The sequence below is a fragment of the Carcharhinus amblyrhynchos genome, chromosome 12 (genome assembly GCF_965287045.1).
Source record: "Carcharhinus amblyrhynchos chromosome 12, sCarAmb.v2.hapA, whole genome shotgun sequence".
Lineage (NCBI taxonomy): Eukaryota > Metazoa > Chordata > Chondrichthyes > Carcharhiniformes > Carcharhinidae > Carcharhinus > Carcharhinus amblyrhynchos.
This window is the reverse complement of record NC_137335.1, coordinates 2,101,964-2,128,236: the sequence shown is the minus strand read 5'-3', so window position 1 is coordinate 2,128,236 and position 26,273 is coordinate 2,101,964. Positions and strand designations below refer to the sequence as shown.

Here is a 26,273-nt window from a genome sequence, read left to right as displayed (position 1 = left end):
CACCCACAATACATAGACTAGAATCCCTACAGTGCAGAAGGAGGCCATTCGGCCCATCGAGCCTGCACCAACTCTGACAGAGCATCTCATCCAGGCCTAACCCTGTAACCCCACATATTTACTTCACTAACCCTTCTAACATACACATTATTAGACACGAAGGGGCAATTTAACACGGCCAATCCATCTAATCTTCATGTCTTTGGACTGTGGGAGAAAACCGGAGCACCCAGAGGAAACCCACGCAGACATGGGGAGAATGTGCACACTCCACACAAACAGTGACCCAAGGCCAGAATTGAACCTGGGTCCCTGGTGCTGTGAGGCAGCAGTGTTAACCACTGCGCCACTGAATGTGCACCTAATCATAGAATCCTATATTGCAAAAGGAGGTCATTTGGTCCATCGAGTCTGCACCACAATCCCACCCAGGCTCTATCCCCATAACCCCATGCATTTACCCTAGCTAGTCTCCCTGACACCAAGGAGCAATTTAACACGGCCAATCCATTTAGTCTTCACATCTTTGGAGTGTGGGAGGAAACCGGAGCACACGGAGAAAACCCACGCAGACACGGGGAGAGCATGCAGACTCCTCGTAGACAGTGACCCAAGCTGGGAATCGAACCCAGGTTCCTGGAGCTGTGAGGCAGCAGTGCCAATCACTGTGCCACCCTGATCTTTCTACACATCCACCAACACCCCCAATCCCCGGACTCACAGCCACCTTAGCTGATCAGCCTTTAAAACCCCTGCTGTGATTTTCTGTTTCCAGCACCGGGGGAATGATTGTCAGTTCATTATTTTAACCTGAGGATGGATTCAAACTGTCTACAAATCATCCAAATATCATAAATAATAAATGTAAAATACTGCAGATGCTGGAAATCTAAAATTAAAATAAAACCAGGCAGGAAAAGCTCAGCAGGTCTGGCAGCGCCTGTGGAGAGAGAAACACAGTTAACGTTTCAGTTCCAAATGATTCTCATTCCGAGCTAAAGAGAATAGCTCTTTCACAGTGGGTTCAGAGGGGTGAAACATAGTAATCAGAGATAGCTGGGAGCTTGGACGTGGATGTCCAAGGCACAAGACGAAGGAAGTGTTAATTGCAGTGTTAAAGACTAAAGAAGGTGCTGATAGTGGCATACGGGTAAGATATGTTAGAATGTAACCAGCGACAACTTTGTATTGGATGTAACATGGCCAATGATAACAAGCTGTAGAGGTCAGCTGACCCAATAAACCATGGAACCAATGACAGAATGATGTAATGGTCAGCTGACCAGCTGACTCATTATAAATAAGAACCTGTTTGGAATTGTGGAGGAGCTTGGATTGGCCCCTGGCAAAGGCCCCGGTTTGGAGTAATGAAGTTTCTTTATTAAACCCTTTCTTTGATTTAAAAGTCGGAGTAAGTTTTGCTCGATTTTTATTGTCTGCACGTGAAGAGTTCCTTCTGGTGAAAGAAGTTAGCACAGTAGGAGATTACAATTACTGTAGTCTGTGGGAGCTGGAAGTGTGGAAAATGGTTGCAGTCTTTCTTACAGACAGACCACATTTCAAAGCTAACTTCATTGGCTGTAAAGCACTTTGGAAAGTTCGGAGGTCACTAGAAAAAAGCAAGTTTCTTTTATCATCAACTGAATAAGAACATTTATTTCACACGGAAGATTAATTAGCAAGTTAACTGAAACAAATCAGAGAGAGAGTGAATTGGTCAGTCCAAAACTAAGACAATGATATCAGAAAGACAGGATTAACTAAAACAAAAATCAGTTCAATTTTCATGATGTCTCAATCCAAATCTTATCAAAAATCCAGTATGTTTGAACCTGGGGAAAACAATAATCCTGATTAATAATTTATTTGAGGGATTTTTGGCAGTGAAAGGTTGCCGGGAGCTGCTTACCGCTTACCATGCATTTCTCCAGGGACGCCTTGATATTGTCCATCTGGGGTTGTGGTGGGATCCAGTTATCTGTGGTTTCAGCAACCTGGTACAACCACTGGACCATCTCTTCCAGTTTACAACTGAAGCTCTATTTAAACAAAACCACTGCTCAGTTACACTGAATCAACACAGAATGTCCAGCACTGAAACAGGCCATTCAGGACAACTGCTCTGTACTGTTTACATTCCCCGCCAGTCGCTCCCATTCTCTCAGAACATCTTTCTGTTCCCTTCCCAAGGAACAAAGGACCAAACTAGGTGAGGACTGTTAACCTGAGACAAGCAAATCATCCTGTATTTTGCTGACTAATTTTGAAGAGGGGCCTTAAGTCTATAAAAGGAATATTGCTTGAATGGTGCTAATAGTGAGAGGTTAGCAGTTAAGAATTGCATCCTGTCCAATTTAAATATTGTTCAATTGTTAAACGTTAAGCTGATTCATTTGTAATAAGTTTGGTTTAATGAAAGTTTCCTAGTGGGCCAGTAGAATCACACCTGGAGAGAAACAGCCCATCCTCACACTAATGCCAAAATTGTAAATTGTTGGGGGACTGGTCTGGTTTCATAATATACCCTAACAGGCAGCACAGTGGCACAACGGTTAGCACTGCTGCCTCACAGCACCAGGGACCCGGGTTCGATTCCTGGCTTGGGTCATTGTCTGTGTGGAGTTTGCACATTCTCCCTGTGTCTGTGTGGGTTTCCTCCGGGTGCTCCAGTTTCCTCCCACAGTCCGAAAGACGTGCGGGTTAGGTGGATTAACAAAGAACAAAGAACAACACAGCACGGGAAACAGGCCCTTCGGCCCAACGAGCCCACGCCGCCGTCCCACTGTCTCAGTGACCTATTCATGATTTTAGTCTACGCCTAATGTGCGAGGATCAGGGAGGTCCAATTTAGGGACAATTTGTTACCCAATCAATCAGCCTAAAAGCACATCTTTGGGGATGTGGGAGGAAACCGGAGCACCCGGAGGAAACCCACGCAACCACGGGGAGAACGTGCAAACTCCCACAGACACAGGCCCAAATCCATGTGTCCGCACAGCAACAGAGATAGTCTCTGAGCTGTCATGTTGCCCTCGAGATGTGGCTGTGCTAAATTGCCCCTTAGTGTCGGGGGATTAGCAGAGTAAATATGCTACATAAGTAGGCTATGGGGATAGTGTCTGGGTGCAGGCTTATAAAGGGAGAAATTCTAATAGGTTAGTAAAGATGTTTAAACCATTAGACACAGAGAATTCACTCGGGAGAGACTCCTAAAATCCTGTCTGAGGCCAACGGAGAATTCCATTCTGCAAGTCTCACCTGCCCTATTCCAGGGTGGGCGTGCCAGTAAAATTCCAGCCTTAGACACGGACAGAATTCCCAGCATTGAATTAAATGACTTTATAACAGGTTTATACGGTAACGAGAAAGCAGTTTACACACCTACACAATGCAGTAAGAGATTTAACTAGGTGATTATGATTTAAAAATAGATACGCTGATATTTTGAATGTATTTTTAAGAATCAGTGTTCACTTTAGCCAAAGGCAGGTTGCTGCAAAGCATCACGGTAAAGGGCATTAGGACAAAGCCATTTTCTAAGGGAATAATTAAACTTTGGGAATGTGCAAGTTTTATCAGCAGAGTTTCAAATGGTAAAAACGTTCAGAAATCTCAAATCAACCTTGATGAGTAAGATTTATTCACTGCCCAGATAAGGCAGATACATACCCAGGCGTGGAATCGTGCGATAATCTGGTTTGGCAGTGACGTATAGAGGAACTTGTGCGAACGTTCACTTTGAACTTTGTGGCAGGCGTCAAAATGGGAAGATTGGTCTGGATTTTATAGACCAACGGAATGTCACTATGCCAGGGGATAAGATGTGTTTGGCTTGGGTATTTGACAGGTATTATTGTTGATTTATGTATGTTGAAGGTGATTGAATCAAAGCTAGTGAAAAGTAGATGTATCTGACAAGAAAATGTATAATTGATCTATCTCGAGCTGTATTATTGGAAATGTCTGGTTGCTCTACACCTGGAGGGGCCTAGGACTCTTCAATAATTTCTCCTAGGGGTCAAAATAAAGGTTATGTCTTTAAACGGAGGGATTGGCTTTGTGAGTCTTCTATTGTTTGAAAATTCTGACAGTACCTGGCCACCTCAAACCCCACAACAAGGCTTGATGGGCCGAATGGCCTCTTTCTGCAGTGTAGGGATTCTATGATTCTAATGTCAAAATAGAAAATTGCTGGGGTCCAGTCCGGCTTCAAGACATATCTTGAGGTTTGTGATCCGGTCCCTAACAGATATCAGACTGACACTCGGAGCTTCCTAAAGGAGTGGGCAGTTTTACCTGAATGTGGGCCAGGAGACTATCATCATTCTTCTGCTCCTCACTTCCTTGTTCCACTGGTTCACGGGATACCAGCCGGGAGGCGGGCCACCTGCCCAGCTTTTCAATAAAGTTATTGGCCTTTTTCAGATCAATGATTATATCTTCACACTGCCAATCCCGGCCTCTGTTTCCAGGAGCACTTTCCAGCTGGGAGCTGAGCTGGGTGACCTCGGTGCTGTAGCTCTGATCAACGAGGCTATCGTCCGAGCAGCCACCATGAATGTCCGTGTCCTCCCCCATCTTCACATCGCTCAGTGGATCGTTGTCCAAGTGGACAGAGAGTTTGTCCAGCTGCTGGGCCAAGACTTCCAGTTCATTTAGTTTGTACGGGAGAGTTAGGAATTCCTCATCCGTCTCCCACTCCTTGTGTAAGGGAAGGATCCGTGTGCTCAGTATGAAGGCTGCAGGGTCCTTTGCCGAGATTAACCAATCGGAAGATTCTTCATTTGAGTTTCTCGACAGGACGCTGGAGTCAATCGCAGAATTGGCCAAGGTGCAATCGGACGTGATCGCGCAGTCGACAGAATCCTCGGAAAGCTGTGCCTCACTGATTGTGCGACTCTCCGCAAAGACTCTCGGCACCACACTGGCTTTGTAGCTCAGGCGAGAGGTCCAATTGGAAGGCTGGCTGTACAAGTGGAAGTGGCCGGAGGAATGACGGGGTAAGTCCAGGTTGTTCTCCTCCCTGAGCTCCCAGGTTGGGTTAGTGGAGCTGCTGGAGGCAGACGGGTGGGGAGGCAATGAGAAGGTGTTGCTTGTGATCAGTGTGCTGGACTGAGAGGGCAAAGGGCTGTCATCCATGATGCCAGAGTCCTTCAAATAGGAGTCCGAGGACAAGTCATCATCTTCAACATCATCATCATCCAGACAGCCCTTGGAGGTGAGGTGCCCTGGTCTTAACGGGTATGTAAAATCGAGCAGAGCTTGGTATTCCTCATCGGGGTCCCAATCAGGCGACATCCTATCTCGAAATGAGCTGAAGATATCAGGATGCCCTGGTTCCCAGCGCTGTGGTGAGTACGGCAGGCTCTGTGCCGGAGGTTTACCGCTGGACACAGCAGAGGAAAGGCACCCGTTGGAATTTTGGTCCAATGATGGATATTTGTTAAAGTTGACATGTTGGGAGCTTAACGTGGCCTTTCGCCTGGGTATGCACCGAGAGAACATGGATGTGTCGAGACAGGTACTGTACCTCGGAGTGGACAGACACCTCTGGTCATCTGCCTTCTCAAACTCCAATTTCTTTAGGGATCTCGGTACGGACACATGGAATCGGATCATTTTCAGATCAACTCGACCAGCTGGATTTTGGGACAGCGAGGGGGAGGAGGTTCTGGGCTGATATCCGGCAAGTGAAGACTGTAAGGATTTACTGAGCAGGGAAGAGGTCACATTGTCACTCCCGCTTTCTGACGGGATTCCTCTGGATGAACATCCCGAATGTGGGGAGGAATATTTTTTATTCAGCTCCTGCATATCAACACCCTTCGAAAAAAAGGGAGGGAAGCGATTATTAAATTTGCTTTTCTCTTTATAAAACATCACATTTTCAAACAATAGATTCCACTGACAACATTCCCTGGATAGTCAGAGTGGCCCAGAAACCATTCAATATATCAGCCAGTGTGTCCAGGAGACACAGAGAGAGAGACACAGAGAGAGAGAGAGAGAGAGAGAGAGACACACAGACAGAGAGAGAGACACAGACAGAGACAGAGACACACACAGAGACAGAGACACACACAGAGACAGAGACACACACAGAGACAGAGACACACACAGAGAGAGAGAGAGCAAGATAGAGAGAAAGGGGGGAAAGAGAGGGAGGAAGCCAGAAAGAGAGAGAGAGAGAGAGAGAGAGAGAGCGAGCCAGAGAGAAACAGCAAGAGGGGGAGCGAGAGGGAGTAACTGCAAGAGCCAAAGAGAGAAAGGCCAGAGAGAGTGAGCGAGAGAGCCAGGGAGGAGAGTGCAACAGCCAGAGAGAGAGAGAGGGAGAGGGAGATAGACAAATGTACATCAATACAAACTGGGAGTAGATAGGGCCATTCGGCCCCTCAAGCCTGCTCCTTGGCTGATCTGACTAACTTCAACCCCACATTCCCCTCTACTGCATTGACCTTTCATCCGCTTGTTAAATTAACAATCTATCTCGCTCTGATTAAATATAATTTAAAGGCTCCTGCTTCCTCTGCCTCCTGAGGAAGAGTTCCAGACACTCACTATCCTCAAAACAAATTCTCCTCATCTCTGTCTTGAGCTTCATTTTTAGAGAGTGGCCCCTAGTTTGATTTTCTTTCACAGGAGGAAACATCCTCTCTGCACCCACCCCATCAGGATCTGATAGGTGACTCGACTGAAACCTCTTATTGTTCTAAACTCCACTGGATACATAAGAACATAAGAAATAGGAGCAGGAGTAGGCCATCTGGCCCTTCGAGCCTGCCCCGCCATTCAATAAGATCATGGCTGATCTGTCGTGGCTCAGTTCCACTTTCCCGCCCTCTCCCCATAACCCTTAATCCCCTCTCTTATCAAAAACCCATCAACCCGCGTCTTAAAAATATTTAGCGAGGCAGCCTCCACCACTTCAACGGGCAGAGAATTCCAGAGATTCACCACCCTTTGAGTGAAGAAGTTCCTCCTCAACTCCGTTCTAAACCGCCCCCCCCTTTATCTTGAGGCTGTGCCCCCTAGTCCTACTGTCCTTTCTGAGCGGGAAGAGCCTCTCCACCTCTATCCTATCCATCCCATTCATCATCTTATACGTCTCAATGAGATCTCCCCTCATTCTTCTAAACTCTAACGAGTACAAGCCTAGTTTATTCAGCCTCTCCTCATAGCTCAACCCCCTCAACTCTGGTATCAGCCTAGTAAACCTCCTCTGCACTCCCTCCAAGGCCAAAATATCCTTGCGTAAGTGCGGCGCCCAAAACTGCACACAGTACTCCAGCTGCGGCCTCACCAGTGCCCTGTACAGCTGCAGCAAGACCTCCCTACTTTTATATTCAATCCCCCTCGCTATGAAGGCCAGCATCCCATTCGCCTTCCTGACCACCTGCTGCACCTGCAAGCTGGGTTTTTGCGACTCATGCACAAGGACCCCGAGGTCCCTCTGCACCGTCGCCTGCTGCAGTTTTTCTCCACGTAAGTAATAATCCTTCCTACCATTATTCCTACCAAAGTGGACCACCCCGCACTTGCCAACATTAAATTCCATTTGCCATTTCCTGGCCCATTCGCCCAGCCTATCTAGATCCTTCTGCAGACTCTCCACACCCTCCGCACAATTTGCCGTTCCCCCAATCTTGGTGTCATCAGCAAATTTCGACACCCTACACTCGGTTCCCTCCTCCAGATCATACACACGTAACCCCCTCCAATCTTTCTTCAAAAGACAAGCTGCCCATTCTTGGTCTCTGAACTGCTTCTAACATTTACATCTTTCCTTAACTAAGACCAAAATGTGGTCGCACTAATGCCTTGTAAAACTGTAACATGACCTCCCTGCTTTTGAATTCAACTCCCCTCTCAATAAAGAGTTACATTCTATTAGCTTTCTTACAGACAGAGACCGACAAAAACAGACTGAGACACAGAGATAAAGAGATAGAGGCAGAGAGAGATAGAGTGAGAGAGACAAACAGAGACAGAGAGACAGCGACAGAGAGAGAGATAGACAGACAAAGAGAGAGAGAGAGAGAGAGAGAGAGAGAGAGAGAGAGACACACACAGACACAGAGGCAGACAGGAATATAGAGAGAGAGAAATGGAGAGAGAGACAGACAGAGTTTGTATTCTCGCTGTCAGTAAGTGAACCTGCTTCTGTTGTGCAGGAGCTAATTTAATATTTAAACAACAGTCTAGTTTAATCTGTATTGTTCCACTTTCTAATTACCTTCTAAAAAATGGACAATGTGTACGCAAAACATTTGTATTTCTCACCTGCTGAGATCTCCCAAATTGATTGGACATCTGCTTGGAGAGATCTTTGATCAGTTATCAATTTTCCTAAAATGATTTTTGAGTTGAAAAGTGAAGAACAATGTGGACATGTTTTTCCTGCACTAGCTGCAATGATCCCTCACTCAGACACCGAGGAAGCTTTAATAGTGAACGGAGATGGATTCATTTCAGAGAAATGACTGACAGACAGAGGGAGGGTGTTTAATGCAGTCACCATTCACTCAGGGTTATTCCCTTTACTGGACCTCTCGGAGTCCCTGGTTTTCAAACATTGGAAAAGACCTCAATCTTCACATCCATGAAGGTCTAAACCGGATAGAGTTACAACACCTGGCATTGTCTGAAAAATAAAAACACATTGTTAGTTACAGTGTGTTTACAGCACAGAAACAGGCCATTCGGCCCAACCAGCCCCTGCTGTGTTTATACTCCACAGGAATTTTCTTCCAGTTCTGAGCAACTTTTACAGATGCCCCATAGACAGCACCCTTTCTGGTCATATCACAGTTTGGTATGATTCCTGCTCTGCCCAAGACCACAAGGAACTACAAAAGGTTGTGAATGTAACCCAATCCATCACACAAACCAGTCTCCCATCCACTGACTCTGTCTACACTTCCCGCTGCCTCAGAAAAGCAGCCAGTATAATTAAGGACCACACACACCCCGGACATTCTCTCTTCCACCTTCTTCCATCAGGAAGATACAAAAGTCTGAGGTCACGTACCGACCGACTCAAGAACAGCTTCCCTACTGCTGTCAGACTTTTGAATGGACCTACCTCGCATTAAGTTGATCTTTCTCTACACCCTCGCTATGACTGTAACACTACATTCTGCACCCTCTCCTTTCCTGCTTCCCTTGTACTCTATGAATGGTATCCTTTGTCTGTATAGTGTGCAAGAAAAATACTTTTCACTGTATACTAATACACGTGACAATAATAAATCAAATCCAGTAAAAAAAAAATCACTCATGAGAAACTTCCTTTGATGCTACACAATTTACAGAAGGACAGGGGACAGGAATCCATATCAGCCGCCTTCCCCCTCCATTTACAGAGTACCTTCCACAATGTTTGGTTCAGTAAAAATGTATTTTCACAGTTTGAGGACACAGCTGAAAGTACGTTAAATCCAGTATCAGCCTTAAGAAATTCAGAAGCTGTGATCAATCCTGGCTGCAGTCCACATTTCCCCAGCTAGACTGACATTCTTCTCCATTTATAGCCTTTGCCAATTCCTGAGCTTGTTGCTAGGAGACATGGAGCCAAGAAGTTCCTCCCTGTGCTCCGAGGAAGTAGTTCCTCGGGAGTTCTGACTGACACTGTTGTAAATTCACAATCGCACCAGACCGTGGCACTCTACATTGAGAGCTGCTTTTCAATCCAGCTGGGGGAGTTTCAGGATGCAAGGATTCCGGGATACACAAGTCAACACTTCCCCATTTTGACAGGATCCACTTCTGGGAGTGAGTGTTCATCAGGAAGCTGGGCACATTGAGGTGAAAGATTTTAGCAAGCAGGGGTTAGCTGGCCAACACAAACCCCACCAGAATACAGAACTCACTCCAATCAGAGCCCATGTTGCTGTGTCCATATTCTCATCCCCGTTCCAAACCAAACTCAAGTGGCCACAGACTGATCTAACAACAGTCATAGAGGTTTACAGCATGGAAACAGGCCCTTTGGCCCAACTTGTCCATGCTGCCCTTTTTTTAAAACCCCTAAGCCAGTCCTAATTTGGCCCATATCCCTCTATACCCATCTTATCCATGGAACTATCTAAACGCTTTTTAAAAGACAAAATTGTACTCACCTCTACTACTACCTCTGGCAGCTTGTTCTGGACACTCATCGTCCTCTGTGTGAAAAAAACTACCCCTCTGGACACTTTTGTATCTCTCCCCTCTCACCTTAAACCTCTGCCCTCTAGTTTTAGACTCCCCTACCTTTGGGAAAAGATATGGACTATCTAGCTGATCTGTGCCCCCCATTATTTTATAGATCTCTATAAGATCACCCCTCAGCCTCCTCCGCTCCAGAGAAAAGAGTCCCAGTCTATCCAGTCTCTCATAACTCAATCCATCAAGTCCCAGTAGCATCCTAGTCAATCTTATCTGCACACAGTTTAATAATATCCTTTCTATAATAGGGTAACCAGAACTTAAAGCTGAAATATTAAACCTCAATCTTATTTTTGATCATGTTGTATTTCTCTCTCTCATGTTTGTTGCTTTGGAGGGTCCTGTTCTTCATGTTAACCTCTCTCTTTGGGAGTATGATTATGTAAAGACAGTACCTTTATAATGGGAGGGTTTTCAAAAGTGTTTGAGAACAGACAGAGACCTGGGTGTCCATGTACACAAATCCTGAAAACTGGCAGGACTCAATGATTTAAAAATGGGTTCACAGAATCTGTACAACGTAAAGGAGGCCATTCGTTCCAGCAAGTCTGTACTAGCTCTCTCAAAGAGCATTCTACCCAATCCCACTCTCCTGCCTTCTCCCCATAACTTTGCACATTCTTTTCAGATAACCATCCAGTTCCCTCCTGAATATCTCAAACAAACCTGCCTCCACCACCCTCTCAGGGAGTTTGTTCCAGAATCCAATCACAATCTGGGTAAAATAAAATCAGCATTTCACCCTCACGCCTTTTGACAGAATCCTACAGTGCAGAAAGAGGCCATTTGGCCCATCGAGTCTGCACCGACCACAATCCCCACCCAGCCCTACCCCTTAACCCCATGCATTTCCCCTACCTAGTCCCCCCGACACTAAAGGATAATTTAGCATGGCCAATCCACCTAACCTACACATCTTTGGCTTGTGGGAGGAAACCTGAGCACCCAGAGGAAACCCACACAGACACGGGGAGAACATGCAAACTCCACATAGTGACCTGAGGCTGGAATCGAACCAGGATCCCTGGCGCTGTGAGACAGCACTGCTAACCACTATGCCACCCATATTTGCCAACGTTGAACCTGTGCTTTCTGGTTCCTGATGTTCTCTCGCGAGGGAACAGTTTCTCACTGTTTAACCTATCCATGCTCCTCTATTCCTTCAATCTCTCTATTAAATCCCATCCCAGCTTCTTTTCATCAAAGCAAACAGTCCTCATCTCTCCAATCTATCCTCAGAGCTACAGATCTTTATCCTGGGAATTATCCTTGTGAATCTCTCTGTATGCTTTCCAATGCTTTCACATCCTTCCTCATGTATGGTGCTCAGAACTGGGCACAGCCTCTAGGCGATGCCTAACTAGTGTCTTAAGCAAGTTCAATATGACCTCCTTACTCTTGCACCTTGTACTCAATATCCTTAAATAAAGTAGGGTACCATACGTTTATTTACTCCTGTCTCAATATGTCCAGCCATCCTCAAGGACTTACTGAGGTCCCTCTTCCTGCACCTCTTAGAGCTTCTCCCTTTATTCCAAACTGTCTCTCTGTGCTCTTCCTGTTAAAATTAATCACTTCACACTTCTCTGCATTGAATTAGATCTGTCATTTGTCTGTCCAATAGACCAATATTTTTGATTTGATTTATTATTGTCACACGTATTAACATACAATGAAAATTGTTTCTTGCGTGCTATACACACAAAACATACTGTTCATAGAGAAGGAAACAAGAGAGTGCAGAATGTAGTGTTACAGTCATAGCGAGGGTGTAGAGAAAGATCAACTTAATGCGAGGTAGGTCCATTCAAAAGTCTGACAGCGGCAGGGAAGAAGCTGTTCTTGAGTCGGTCAGTACGTGACCTCAGACTTTTGTATCTTTTTCCTGACGGAAGAAGGTGGAAGAGAGAATGTCCGGACTGTATGGGGTTTTTAATTATTCTGGCTGCTTTGCCGAGGCAGTGGGAAGTGTAGACAGAGTCAATGGATGGGAGGCTGGTTTGTGTGATGGATTGGGCTACATTCACGACCTTTTGTAGTTCCTTGTGGTCTTGGGCAGAGCAGGAGCCCATCCCAAGCTGTGATACAACCAGAAAGAATGCTTTCTATGGGGCATCTGTAAAAGTTGGAGAGAGTCGTAGCGGACATGCCAAATTTCCTTAACCTTCTGAGAAAGTAGAGGCGTTGGTGGGGCTTTCTTAACTATAGTGTCGGCGTGGGGGGACCAGGACAGGTTGTTGGTGATCTGGACACCTAAAATCTTGAAGCTCTCAACCCTTTCTACTTTGTCCCCGTTGATATAGACAGGGGCGTGTTCTCCTTTACACTTCCTGAAGTTGATGACAATCTCCTTCGTTTTGTTGAGAGAGAGATTATTGTTGCCACACCAGTTCACCAGATTCTCTATCTCATTCCCATCTATTCAATATATCTATGTCCTTTTGAAACATAGAAGTCAGGAGCAGGACGAGGCCATTCGGCCCTTCAGTTGGGGGGGGAAGTATCATCCATTCCCACACTCTGTCAGCAGGAATGGAGATTTTGGCGTAAACTTCATTCACTAGAGCGGGAATCCCAGCCGCGGGGGGGTCAGAGATTTCTGGTGTAGGTTATTAATATAGAACAGGAAGAACGAGGGTTCCAAACTGACTCCTGGGGAACTCCATCCCAAACCTTCCACCAATCACATTGGGTGAGAAACAGAGCGCAATCTCTTGTCCAAGGGTCTACTTTCCCTTTTATTCCATGAGCAGGAATTTCGCTGTTGTGTGGCTCTGTATCAAATATCTTTTGGAAATCCATATACACCACATCAACCGCATTACCCTCATCAACCTTCTCAGAAAACTCTAGTAACTTATAGAGTCATAGAATCACATAGATCCACAGCACGGAGACCGGCCCCTCAGCCCAAACTGGTCCATGCTGAACAAAATGGCCACCAAAGCTAACCCTGCCTGCCTTTGGCCCATGTCCCTCTAAACCTTTCCCATCCATGTATCTGCTCAAATACCTTTTAAATGTTGACAATGTCCCTGCCTCAACCACTTCCTCCAGCAGCTCATTCAGGTTCCCATTCATTCTTTTCCCTCTTACCTTAAACCTGGGCCCTCTAGTTCTCTATTCCCCAACCCTGGGCAAAATGACTGAGTGCATTCACCCTATCCGTGCCTCTCATGATCTTATACCCCTCTGTAAGATCACCCCTCAGTCTTTTACTCGCCAAAGAAAAAAATCCCAGCCTGTCAATCTCTCCCTGTAACCCAGTCCCTTGAGTCCTCGCAACATCCTTGTAAATCTAAGGATTTAGTTAAGTTAGTTAAACAGAACTTTTCTCCCTTTTTGAGAAGGTGGTGGAAGCAAAGTCTTTGAATGTTTTTAAAGCAGAGGTGGATGGATTCTTTAAGGAGGGTGAAAGATTATCGGGGGTCGGCTGGAAGGTGGGGCTGAGTTGCAATTGGATCAGCCGTGTTCTTATTGAATGGGGGAGCAGGTTTGATGGGCAGAGTGGCCTACCCCTGCTCCAAGCCTCTGCTTCCACTGTCTTTTCAGGAAGAAAGTTCCAAAGACTCACAGCCCTCAGAGGAAGAAATTCTCCTCATTTCCGTCTTAAACATGCAACGCCTTCTTTATAAACAGTGACCCCTGGTTTTAGGTTCTTCCACACGAGGAATCATCCTGTCTACACTCACTCTGTCCACTCCCCTCAGGACGTTTCAATCTGTTCCTGTCCTAAACTCCTCACTGATATGTTTGTAGGTTAAGTGTTGCTTCAGTCTGGCTCCTCAATGTAGATCTGAGTCCTGGCCTTACAGGGCTCCCTGTGGAGAGGAACATGCTTCTGATATTCTCCCTCCTGCTGCAAGACATCTTGAGGGATCCTCAGCACTCAGGTAGGTGAACCTTTCCAGCACTTACCACCCACTGGGAAATTCCTGGGCTTATTAACCGGCCACAGCAGCTGTTGTCATGCCAAACTATTACCAAACAGCGAGTGTGGCCTTTCCAGTTTTAGCTGCAGTAAACATCCCCCCCTTCCCCACACACACACACAACCCCCTCCCTGGCACAGGGCATCACACTCCTATCAAATGTTTTAATTAACACTTGAATATTGGGGGCCCCACAAATTAGTTTCTTTGCCAAGCGACAGGACAATACCCTTTACTTCACCCGATCCTTCAGCTACTCAACAGGACAAGTTAAAACATGCTCGTCCCCAGGACTACAATCCCTGCACACACATTCATTCACCCCCTCCCAAGCAACTTCACAGAGACAAGGGAGGGGAGACGAGGCAAGGGGGGAGGGGGAAGGCAGAGGAAGCAGAGGGGGTGGGAGACAGGAGGGAAGGGAGGTGAGGGGAGGGGAGATGAGAAGAGGGTGGCACGGTGGTTGGCACTGCTGCCTCACAGCACCAAGGACTCGGCTTCAATTCCCAGCTTGGGTTACTGTCTGTACGGAGTCTGCATGTTCTCCCCGTGTCTGCGTGGGCTTCCTCTGGGTTCTCCGTTTTCCCCCCACACTCCAAAGATGTGTGAGTTGGGTTGATTGACCATGCTACATTGACACTTAGTGTCAGGGGGATTAGCAGGGTAAATATGTGGGATTATGGGGGTAGGGTCTGGGTGGGATTGTGGTCGGTGCAGACTCGATGGGCTGAATGGCCTCCTTCTGCACTATAGGGATTCTATGAAACAATGGGGTGGGTGGGGGAGGCGGGAAGTGTAGGGGAAGGGATACTGAAGAGTCAGAGACTCAGGCTGATCACATTTCCAATTTTTTTTGTGTAAAATTTAAGAGCAGAAACCAGATGCAAAGCGATTTGAAACAGCGAGGTTCCTGTTTTCACCAGCCCAAACCAAACACGAGGCCATTCAGCCCCTTGAACCTGTTCCATCCTTCAGTGGAATGGGGGCTGATTGGTGAGCTAACTTCCTCACCTCTTTCCCCTCAATCCCCGTCACTAACAAACACCGACCAATCTCCGGTTTCAAATTCATAACTGATCGAGCTTCAACTGTGGAAGAGAATTCCAAACCTTTACTACCCGCTGTGCGTCAAGGGCTTTCCTCACGTCAATCCTCAAATATCTAAACTCCAGACCCTGCCCCCTCATCCCAAATTCCTCAGCCAGAGGAAAGCACTTCTCCACCCTGCCTGTTCCCTGGAATTTTCAATCAAATCTTCCCGTCAACCTTTTAAATTCCAGGAGGTAAAACTCTAGATCTTCAAAGCCAGATCAAAGAAAAATAAATCCTCTTATCCAGTGGGAGATTCCTCCTGGTTTTCCAATGAGTTGATCCGGGGTTTCTCTGTCCTGTTTGACTTGTGTAAATCTTACACAGTCACGTGTAATCTTTACAAACGGAAATTGTTACAACATAATGCAGAACTTACACAGCGAATCATATTCCCAAATTCCTCATGTTGAGAGACAAATGGATCTGAATTCCTGCCCATTCAGGAGGGTCTGTGATTCACATTTTCCACTATTTCAAGGTCCAGCAGCCAATCTTCTCTGAGAATATCTGATCACAGCCACTGCTGTCTTCAAGAAGCTCTTGTGCTTCTGGGCGACCCTCGGCTGAATGGGCTGGGGGTGTCTCCAGCCTCGAGAAGGAAAGGTTGGTGCGGTGGGGATGGCTGGAGAGCAGTCTTTAAGACGATGAATGTGTGTTTGGTGGTGTAGATGTTGAGATGCTGTTTCAGTTTGTGGGAGAGACTCCGAACACCATTGGTTTGGGAATCAGCGGTCGAAGGACAGCTCAAAAATTATACTTCAGCCTCAACCGTAAAAGATCAAATTCTCCTCACCCCACCGACATGTAACAACACGTCCTGTAACAATCAGAGTTATTTATAATCCTGTCTACAATAGCTTCACAAACTTTGCCATTAATCCATCTTTAACTAAAGGATTAATGACCTCCTTCCTTTGCCATTAGTGATTAACCCTTTCAATCTCCGTCTGCTTATAAATCACCTCGAACAGAGTAAACCATACCACAGGAGCGATTGGCAAACAGAATTCGACACTGAGCCACAGGACACTACATTAGGGAGACAAGTTTAAGAAATGTCTTAAAGGGAAAGAGAGAGGGGGAGAGAGAGAGAGAGAGACGGGGGGGAGAGAGAGAGAGGTGGGGGAGAGAGGGCAAGAGAGAGAGAGAGAGACGGGGGTTGGGGGGGGGGTGGAAAGAGAGACAGAGAGAGAGAGAGAGGGAGGTTTTAGAGAGGAGATTCCAGAGCCGAGGACACAGGCAGCTGGAGTCACAACTGCAAATGGAAGAGCAATTATAAAATCAGATACCAAGGAGGTCACAACTGAAGGCGCAGAGATAACCGTGTCTGCGTGGGTTTCCTCTGGGTGCTCCAGTTCCCTCCCACACTCCAAGGATGTGCGGGTTAGGTTGACATGGTAATTTGCCCCTAGTGTCAGGGGGATTAGCAGGGTAAATATGTGGGATTAGGCCCTGGGTGGGATTGTTGACAGTGTGGACTCGAAGGTCTCCTTCCGCACAGTAGGATTGTATGATTGTATAACATGGAGGATTGGGGAGGTGATGACCGTGATAGGGAGGGGACGGCCATGGGCAGATTTGAAAATAAGGATGAGAATTTCCATCTGGGGTGTTGTTTGACTGGGGTGGGTGTATTGGTGGGAGGCCAACATCGGTCAGGGAGCTCAGGGGTGACTGGTAAATGGGACTTGGTGCAAGTTAGGATATAGGGGAGATGGTGACAGTGGTAATGTCACTGATAATCCAGGAGGCCCAGACTCATGTTCAGGAGTCACAAAGGTTCAAATCCCACAATGGCAACTGGTGGAATTCAAGTGATATCCAGGAATTGTCAAACCAGTCTCAGTAACCAATCATCGGAAAAACCCATCCAGTTCACTAATGTCCTTTAGGGAAGGAAATCTGCTGTCCTTACCCGATCTGACCTACATGTGACTCCAGAGCCACAGCAATGTAGTGACTCTAAATCACCCTCTCTGTTCAACAGTAAATACTGGCCTTGCTAACAATGCTCACATTCCAGAGCAACATGCCCTCTATCAGAAATGATGTGGAGATGCCAGTGTTGGACTGGGGTAAACACAGTAAGAAGTCTCACAACACCAGCTTAAAGTCCAACCAGTTTATTTGTCAGGTGTGTGGAAGGAACCGCACACCTGACGAAGGAACACTGTTTCCCAAAGCTTGTGGGATTACTGTCAAATAAATTGGTTGGACTCTAACCTGGTGTTGTGAGACCTCTTACTCTATCAGAAAGACAGCTTTTTATATATAGTTATAATTCCTATAGAATCAGAGATTCATTCCCTAGCAACTGGTGGAAAGAATCAAAGGACAAGATTTCACCTTTTAAGACTCTGCTGTAACAAAAAACAACATAGCTTAAATATTAGTTACAAGGGAGTTAAATACAAAGGGTAGCACAGTAATTAGCACTGCTGCCTCACAGCGCCAGGGTTTGATTCCTGGCTTGGGTCACTGTCTGCGTGAGTTTGCACGTTCTCCCCATATCTGTGTGGGTTTCCTCCGGGTGCTCTGGTTTCCTCCCACAGTCTGAAAGACGTGCACTGGCCGTGCTAAATTCTCCCTCAGTGTACCCAAACAGTGCAGGAGTGTGACATCCAGGGGATTTTCACAGTAACTTCATTGCAGTGTTAATGTAAGCCTACTTGTGACACTAATAAATAATAAATAAACTTTAAACAACTGGGTCACATGTCTCTGAACAGAGGGGTTTATCTGGAATTCTCTGCTTTTCTTGGTACAGTTCACGACAGAACCATTTGTAAAGCTCATGATTTTATATACTGACCATAGTCAGTCCCATGATGCTCCACTGTTATTGCGCTATACAAATTTCCTGCATTAACTGATGGGTGGTCCACACTTTCTACAGCTCAACACTGGCAGGATCTGAGCTATCCTCTTTCTTGGAGGGCCGAAGGGCCTATTCCTGTGCTGTACATTTCTCTTTCACCAGGACTTGGGACTCCACACCTTTCCACATCCCACTGCCCCACAATCTCTCATTTTCCACTCAAACTCAACCGGGGGGGTGGTGGTGGAATCCACTTGATTCCATTGCTGAATCCCACCTCTGACGGTCAACTTCTGCCTGTCACTGTTTCCCTTGAAGCTTCTATCTCCCACCCCCCCCCCCTCCCCCTCACCAGTTTTCTCCAATCTCTTCCTCATCAGCTTCTCAAGGTCAGCATCAACTGACCGCTGCTCTCTCCACTCGCCCCACACAGCATCACGTCTCTTGACCCAATTCCATTGCTAGTCCATCCCTCAAGCACCACAGTAATTTTGCTCCTACACCTATGGAAGCCCCAGTCCCCCTCTCCGGTTACAAGGCTCCCCTCTACCTTTTCAAAACATCCTCCGAGTGGACCTTCCAGCCAATCACTGTTGGCTCTGACATTGCTGTAATCTGACCTGTTCTAGAAGCAGCCAAAGAGATTCAATTCAATCAGGAGGAAACCTGGGTGAGGACTGGTCATTCTTAAAACAAAATCACCAACTCTGAGCAAGTATCAGAGAGAAAGCAGGAACAAAACAACCGAACGCACAGGGACAGATTTCTCACACTGGTGTAAAGTTGGTCTCCCTGACTTTAGATTTATTTCTGACACTCTGATTGGTTAGGATTACAACCGTGATTTATCATTTCCCAATGAGGACAACCCAACTGCAGGAAGCTTCCGGGGAACAGACACAAATATCAAAAATTACCTTGGAAAATGTTGGGTGTTAGATCTTTCCAGTCAATGAAGAATAAACGTGAACCAGCGGAGACAGGTTTCTCCCTCCCTTCCTCTTCCAAAATAGTTCCACTTCCTCTCTCTCAATTCACTGCTCCCCCCCAGCCCCCCCCCCCTTGAACAGGGACAGATCGATGATCTTCACCCAGTCTTCATATGGCACTGGTCACGGAGAGGTGTCAGTGGGAAAACCCATTGTCCACTTCCTGCCCGTTGGAACACACTTTGCTGGTCAATTAATGCCCCAACTCACATCTTCAATTCAACACGGGAATTCCATCGCTGGCAGCTCAGATTTGGCTTTGGGCAGGATTCCTGGCTATCGAGTGGCTGTTATCCTGAGGGTGTTAAACCCAATTGGGGAAAACCACAAAAAGACATGCAGGCATCCTGCCCAATGGACTTTAATCTGAATATATCCCTCCTTATTGTGACCTCATCTCCATCACTGCCCGGCAAACACCCGTGGCATAAACACAAAGCAGCTTATGGCTGCTTCACCCAGACTCTGTGTTTAATATAAGGAAGGGTGTGTACTCCAGCTCAACTCCTGCCACCCCTTCCTGGAGCTCAGAGACTTGGAACACAGATCGGTTAATGACATACTGAACGGGTGCGCACGCAGGAACTGACTGGACCCCCCAAACATGGGCTGTGAAGGCCAACGGGCTTTTGGAACTAAAGTAACTGGTTAAAAATTGTAAACACTTTCTTACTATAGACAAACGCAGCGATTCATCTGTGATAGAAAATAATGCTTAGATAGAGAGAACATGGATGTTTCCATTAGTGGGAGAGACTGGGATCCGAGGGCACAGCCTCAGAGTAAAGGACGATCCTTTAGATGAGGAGGAATTTCTTCAGCCAGAGGGTGGTGAATCTGTGGAAGTCATTGCCACAGAAGCCTGTGGAGGCCAGGGCATTGAGTGTATTTAATACAGAGATCGAAAGGTTCTTGATTGGTAAGGGAACCAAAGGTTACGGGGAAAAGGCAGGAGAATGGGGTTGAGAAACTTATCAGCCATGATTGAGTGGTGATGGGCCAAAGTGGCCTAATTCTGCTCCTATATTTATGGTCAAATGTTTAGCAAGAGGCCAAAAAGTCAGAAAATTTGGCTAAACCCAATAAGCAGCAAGAACTACAGCAATAACATAGAGCTGAGATGGCCAATAACACAAAAACAGATATCAGCATTTGGACTAAACAAGCAATTTTAAATCAGTGTTTAAAAAGCGCCAAAAGCTGACAATGATTTGAGGATGTTTATCTTCTCTGAAAACGTACCGAGATTCTCACTACAAGAAACCACAGCCAGAACTAAACGCGTCGCGGACAGATGCGCCCCCAATCCAGAAGTGGGCAAAAAGGCACAAGAAGATTCAGGCACACATTCCAAAATCATCGCGCAGTCGGGTGATATTTCAGCTGGAAGGTGCGATCAGGAGTGGGTTACATATCCACTGACAATTAAAACACTCATTAAGCTCATTAAAGGGTTAATGGAGTAAAATGTGACATTGCCCACGCGAGGTTCAGGTCAACAAATTTGTCAAATTGTCACCCAAGGATGGGATGGAAGGGGGGAGACAGGGACATTGACAGGGTGAGGAGACAGGGGTTACCGAGAGCTTCCTCTTGATTTACTGGACTGATTTCCTGAGTGTTTTGCAGAGTTTAACTTGTTGTTGGAGCTCTCCAGTTTTTTAAGATATTTGTGAACATTTTAACCCACTGCAGCCTCCAGAGCCTGGGTCAGTCCAGCCACCTCTGCCCAGGTCCTCGTGGTCTGGTGGAGCGCCCCTCCCCCTGTCATCCCATGTAGGACATGACCCTGGGTACTCCTTGCCAGTCCCAGAGACCACAGCGGTGAAGTGTGGAGCTCAGCGCCCACCAACACCACCTGCCATGCCCACACGGTACAGAGGCCAACATCAGGCCCAACTATCAATGGTGTCTCGGTCATGTCCGTGCCCCATCCTCCCAATCCCTGTCCCTTCAGCTGCCCGGCCTCCGTTCATCTTCCTCCCGGGTCACTGGTCAGCCCAGCCCTCGCCAAGTTCCCGCCATCACCACGGGACCCAGGTACGGCCACAGTTCACCCTGGCCAGCCTTTAACTGACAGCTTCTTTCCCTGGCAAGATGACACGCTCGTTGACTGAAATCGGATAAAATCACCGAGCAACATCTCATAAGAAATCAATAATTTGAGGGATTGCTTCCTTATCTTGCTGGTTGGGAAATGTGATACACAGTAAAAAGTCTGACAACACCAGGTTTTAGTCCAACCGATTTATTTGATAGTAAACTCACAAGCTTTCGAGGGGACTGCCTCTTCGTCAGGTGAATGGAGAGTTCTGGCCTCGGACACAGCATATAAAGCACAGACAGTTTACAGATTACTGATTAGAAATCGGTTGGACTAAAAATAAATCGGTTGGACTGAAACCTGGTGTTGTCAGACTTCTTACTGTGTTTACCCCAGTCCAACGCCGGCACATCCACATCATGGGAAATGTGAGACAGTAAGTGCTGGTGTTTGTGCTGAAATTAATCTTCAAGATATCTGCAGCATCCACACGCCATGGAGTATTACTGACATGTTTAAAACAGATGTACAGTGTCAAGATGGGCACAGTGTATGAGCGAAGGATAGCTGCCTCGTTGGGCCATTATAGCTCAAGGGACAGTATGAAGCAATGAAGCCCACAAAACTCATCTCCACACTCCGTGGCCTGGGCCTCGATACCTCCCTCTGCGACTGGATCCTGAACTTCCGAACTCACAGATCACAATCAGTAAGGATCGGCAACAACACCTCCTCCACCATCATCCTCAACACCAGTGCCCCACAAGGCTGTGTTCTCAGCCCTCTCCTATACTCCTTATACACCTACATCTGTGCGGCCAAATTCCCCTCCTATTCAATTTTCAAGTTTGCTGATGACACCACCGTAGTGGGTCGGATCTCAAACATTGACGAGATAGAGTAATGAGATAGAGAATCTGGTGAACTGGTGGGACAACAATAATCTCCCCCTCAATGTCAACAAAACAAAGGAAATTGTCATCGCCTTCAGAAAGCATAGCGGAGAACATGCCCCCGACTACATCAATGGGGTTGATGTAGAAAGGATCGAGAGCTTCAAGTTTCCAGGTGTCCAGATCACTAACAACCTGTCCTGGTTCCCCCCATGTTGACACTATAGTTAAGAACCAGCACCTCAACTTTCTCAGGAGACTAAGGAAATTTGGCATGTCCACTATGACTCTCTCAAACTTTTACAGATGCACCATAGAAAGCATTCTTTCTGGTTGTATCGCAGCTCGGTCTGGGCTCCTGCTCTGCCCAAGACTGCAAAAAACTACAAAGGTTTGTGAACAAAGCCCAGTTCATCCTGCAAACCAGCCTCCCCTCCACTGACTCTGTCTACACTTCCTGCTGCCTTGGAAAAGCAGCCAGCATAATCAAGGACTCCACACACCCCGGACATTCTCTCTTCTACCTTCCTCCAAGAGAAAAAGATACAAAAGTCTGATGTCACGTACCAACCGACTCAAGAACAGCTTCTTCCCTGCTGCTGTCAGACGTTCGAATGGACCTACCTCGCATTAAGTTGATCTTTCTCTACACCCCAGCTATGACTGTAACACTATACGCTGCACCCTCTCGTTTCCTTCTCTATGAACAGTATGCTTTGTCTGTACAGCGCGCAAGAAACAATACTTTTCACTGTACATTAATATGTGACAATAATAAATCAAATCAAATCAAATGCAGTTGAAGCTGGATTATGAAGCAGTTGGAGCGATATATTTCCAGATCAGGAATGCTGTGTGATTTAGAATGGAATTTGTAGCTGGAGGTGTTCCCATGTGTCTGCTGCTCTTGTCCTTCTAGATGGTGTGGTCATGTTTTGGAAGGTGCTGTTGAAGGAGCCTTGGTGAGTTGCTGCAGTGTGGATGGTAAACAGTGCTGCCACTGGTGCAGGTTTAAGGTGGTAAATGGGGTACCAATCAAGCAGGCTGCTTTGTCCTGAATGGTGTTAAATTTCAGGCAATTGGGGAGTATTCCATCACACTCCTGACTTGTGCCTTGTAGCTGGTGGGCAGGCTTTGGGGAGTTAGGATGTGAGTTACTCGCCGCAGGATTCCCAACCTCTGACCTGCTCTGGTAACCACAGTATTAATATGGCTCGTCCAGTTTCTGGTCAATAGTAACCTCCAGGATGTTGGTAGTGGGGGGATTCAGTGATGGTAACCCCAGGATGTTGATAGTGGGGGGGATTCAGTGATGGTAACGCCCAGGATGTTGATAGTGGGGGGGATTCAGTGATGGTAACCCCCAGGATGTTGACAGTGGGGGGGGGGGATTCAGTGATGGTAACCCCCAGGATGTTGATAGTGGGGGGGATTCAGTGATGGTAACCCCCAGGATGCTGATAGTGGGGGGGATTCAGTGATGGTAACCCCCAGGATGCTGATAGTGGGGGGGATTCAGAGATGGTAACTCCCAGGATGTTGATAGTGGGGTGATTCAGTGATAGTAACCCCCAGGATGTTGATAGTGGGGTGATTCAGTGATAGTAACTCCCAGGATGTTGATAGTGGGGTGATTCAGTGATGGTAACCCCCAGGATGTTGATAGTGGGGGATTCAGTGATGGTAACCCCCAGGATGTTGATAGTGGGGGATTGAGTGATGGTAACCCCCAGGATGTTGATAGTGGGGGGAATTCAGTGATGGTAACCCCCGCAGGATGATGGCAGTGGGGACTGAGTGATGGTGATGCCATTGAATGTCAAGAGGCGATAGTTGGATTTTCTCTTGGAGGTGGGTGAATGATCTCTAAAAGGCAGAGATTGGGAACTTTGCCTTTTGGACATTCAGTTCCTCTCATTAGATCTCCTTCTGCCTTGCTCTTTAACCATTCACCCTCCAGCCACCTCACCATCTCTTCACCAGCTCGGCACTGCCTAAACCCTCCCATTTCTTTCTCAGTGCTGCTGGCCTATGGGAGTTGCAGTGATGGATTCAAAAGCTGGTCTTCCTCTGACACTGGTTTCCTGAACTCCTGACTGTCCCCACTGTTACTGATTCACATTTCCATGGTGTTATTTGGTGGACAGAAGGTCGTCAGTAGTCAGAAAGCAAAGAGTTAAAAGAAAACAGAGATAGGTCATAGAATAGAATCGCTACAGTGCAGAGAACATTCAGCCCATTGAGTCTGCACCAACTCTCTGACAAAGTATCTTATCCAGGTCCACCTCTGCCCTATTTCTGTAACCCCATATATTTACCCAACTAATCCCCCTAATCTTTACATTTTAGGATGCTGAGGCCAATTTAGCACGGCCAATCCACCTAACCTGCACATCTTTTAGACTGGGGAGGAAACCGGAGCAGCCCCACGCAGACATGGGGAGAATGTGCAGATTCCGCACAGATAGTGACCCAAGCTGGGAATCGAACTGAGGTCCCTGGCGCTGCGAGGCAGCAGAGCTAACCACTGTACCACTGTGCTATTAGATTGAAAAATAATAATTCAGATCATTAAAATAAAAATCAAGTACAAAATAAAATGATTGCACAATTATGAGCATTTGGGGTATGCAAATAATGACAAAATCTTGGCAAATGCTATTTTTGGCAATGAGTTACCTACAAGTGATAGTTAGATCTTTATGTTGTATATGCTGTGCATTGTCAAGTTACCAAATTCCACGTGTTGTTTCTGGTGAGCCAAAGAACCAAAACAACACTGGCAATTTCACAGACTAATTTCCCCCACAGGGATTCCCCACCAGATACAAGAGGTAGACACATGTGCCCACACTCACTGAACTGGAATGGTAGCAATATCATCCACATTAAATTTGGTTCATCTACAGATCATTTACCCCTTCTGGGGAAATGTGTGAGAGATCAGAGGATGAATCCCTGTTACAGAGTGTCACAGCAAGCACAGGCTGTCTGGAACAGACCAGGGAGAAAACTCAGCAAAGATAACTGATCCAATTCACTTCCTGAAAAAGCAATTCTGATACACAATCCAGTTTCTGTCTCTAACACTGCATCGCTCATTTAAACTGCTTTCCATCTGCAATGTTTGTCCAAGGCTTCAAATTCTGCAAATCACTTACTGCAAACTCAGGTTTCTGAGTGAAGGGAAGATGGATTGAGTTCACTCCGAGAGGCAGAGGGTCAGACTCACTCCTCATCCGCCATTGCCACTGATTCCCCAGAGGAAACTGAACAGGATTCTGACAGACTGAGAGTGTGAGGGAGGGAGGAAGGGAGTGAGAGAGACAGACAGAGAGAGAGAGACAGAGTGAGAGACAGAATGAGAGAGTGAGAGACAGAGTGGTGTGAGAGACTCGTTTTCTGCACCAACTTCCCGGATATCTAAAGACAAAGGGATTTATTTGCAGAATTGCCCATTGTAGAAAAAGCAACGGCTGGAGCAGAAATGTGCAAAATAAAGCGGAACCTTCTCCGTGGCATTTCCTCCTCTGATTCCAGACTGATTCCACCCCCCCCCCCCCTCCCCAGAGAGAGAGTGGGGAGCCCCCCACCCACCCTCCAGTCCCCAGAGAGAGTGGGAAGCCCCCCCCTCCCCACTCTCCAGTCCCCAGAGAGAGTGGGAAGCCCCCCCCCCCCCGCCAGTCCCCAGTCCCCAGTCCCCAGAGAGAGTGGGGAGCCGCCCACCCCTCCCCCGTTCCCCAGGGAGAGTGGGGACCCCTCCCCAGTTATGAATCAAAGCCGCAGAGGGAGCAGATCCCCGGGACACGGGGCTGGAGCAGAGACTCTGCTTTTAATCAATGAAATCATCAAACTCACCCACAGCCCGGATCCCGCTGCTGCTGCTCTCTCTTTGTGGATCTCTGGATCTGTCTGGATCTACCTGTCTCTGTCTGTGGATCTCACTGGATCTCTGTCGGTGGATCTCTGTCTCTAAATTCGGTTTTTTCCGGAAGAAGTTGAGACGTTCGGGGAAAGTGTAACAAACAGAAGGGGCGGGGCGAGCGCTGCTGCAGCCAATCAGAGCGCAGCAAGGACATTGTTACACTGTCCCCAGGACCAATCAGAGAGCTCGCTGCAATCCGGTCCCAGGGAGGGGTTCCATTGGTCAATGCTGGGAGAGGGATCTGGGATCTGGTTCTGTGATGATCTTTGTGAGAAATCTCCCCACAGGTTTATTTGATAATAAACCCACAAGCTTTCCGGAACGCTGTTCCTTCCAAACTTTCCACACACCTGACGAAGGAACAGTGTTTCCGA

The 26,273-nt window shown here is 46.9% G+C and overlaps 1 protein-coding gene across 2 annotated transcripts in view; it reads right to left on the bottom strand.

The window, feature by feature from the left end:
* The window catches only part of cep68 (centrosomal protein 68), a 38,604-nt gene extending 12,685 nt beyond the window's left edge, over positions 1-25,919 (bottom strand). The window contains exons 1-4 of one of the 2 annotated variants that reach the window (XM_080199972.1): positions 25,833-25,919; positions 8,281-8,641; positions 4,297-5,823; positions 1,917-2,039 (exon numbers count right to left, since the gene is read on the bottom strand). In XM_080199972.1, the coding sequence (XP_080056098.1) occupies positions 1,917-2,039; positions 4,297-5,823; positions 8,281-8,310 (1,680 nt within the window). In that variant the 5' untranslated portion in view covers positions 8,311-8,641; positions 25,833-25,919. Of the gene's footprint in view, positions 1-1,916; positions 2,040-4,296; positions 5,824-8,280; positions 8,642-25,135; positions 25,284-25,832 lie in introns of those variants that run through there. The other variant, XM_080199973.1, reaches the window with a different exon arrangement.
* Between the last annotated feature and the right edge of the window lie 354 nt (positions 25,920-26,273).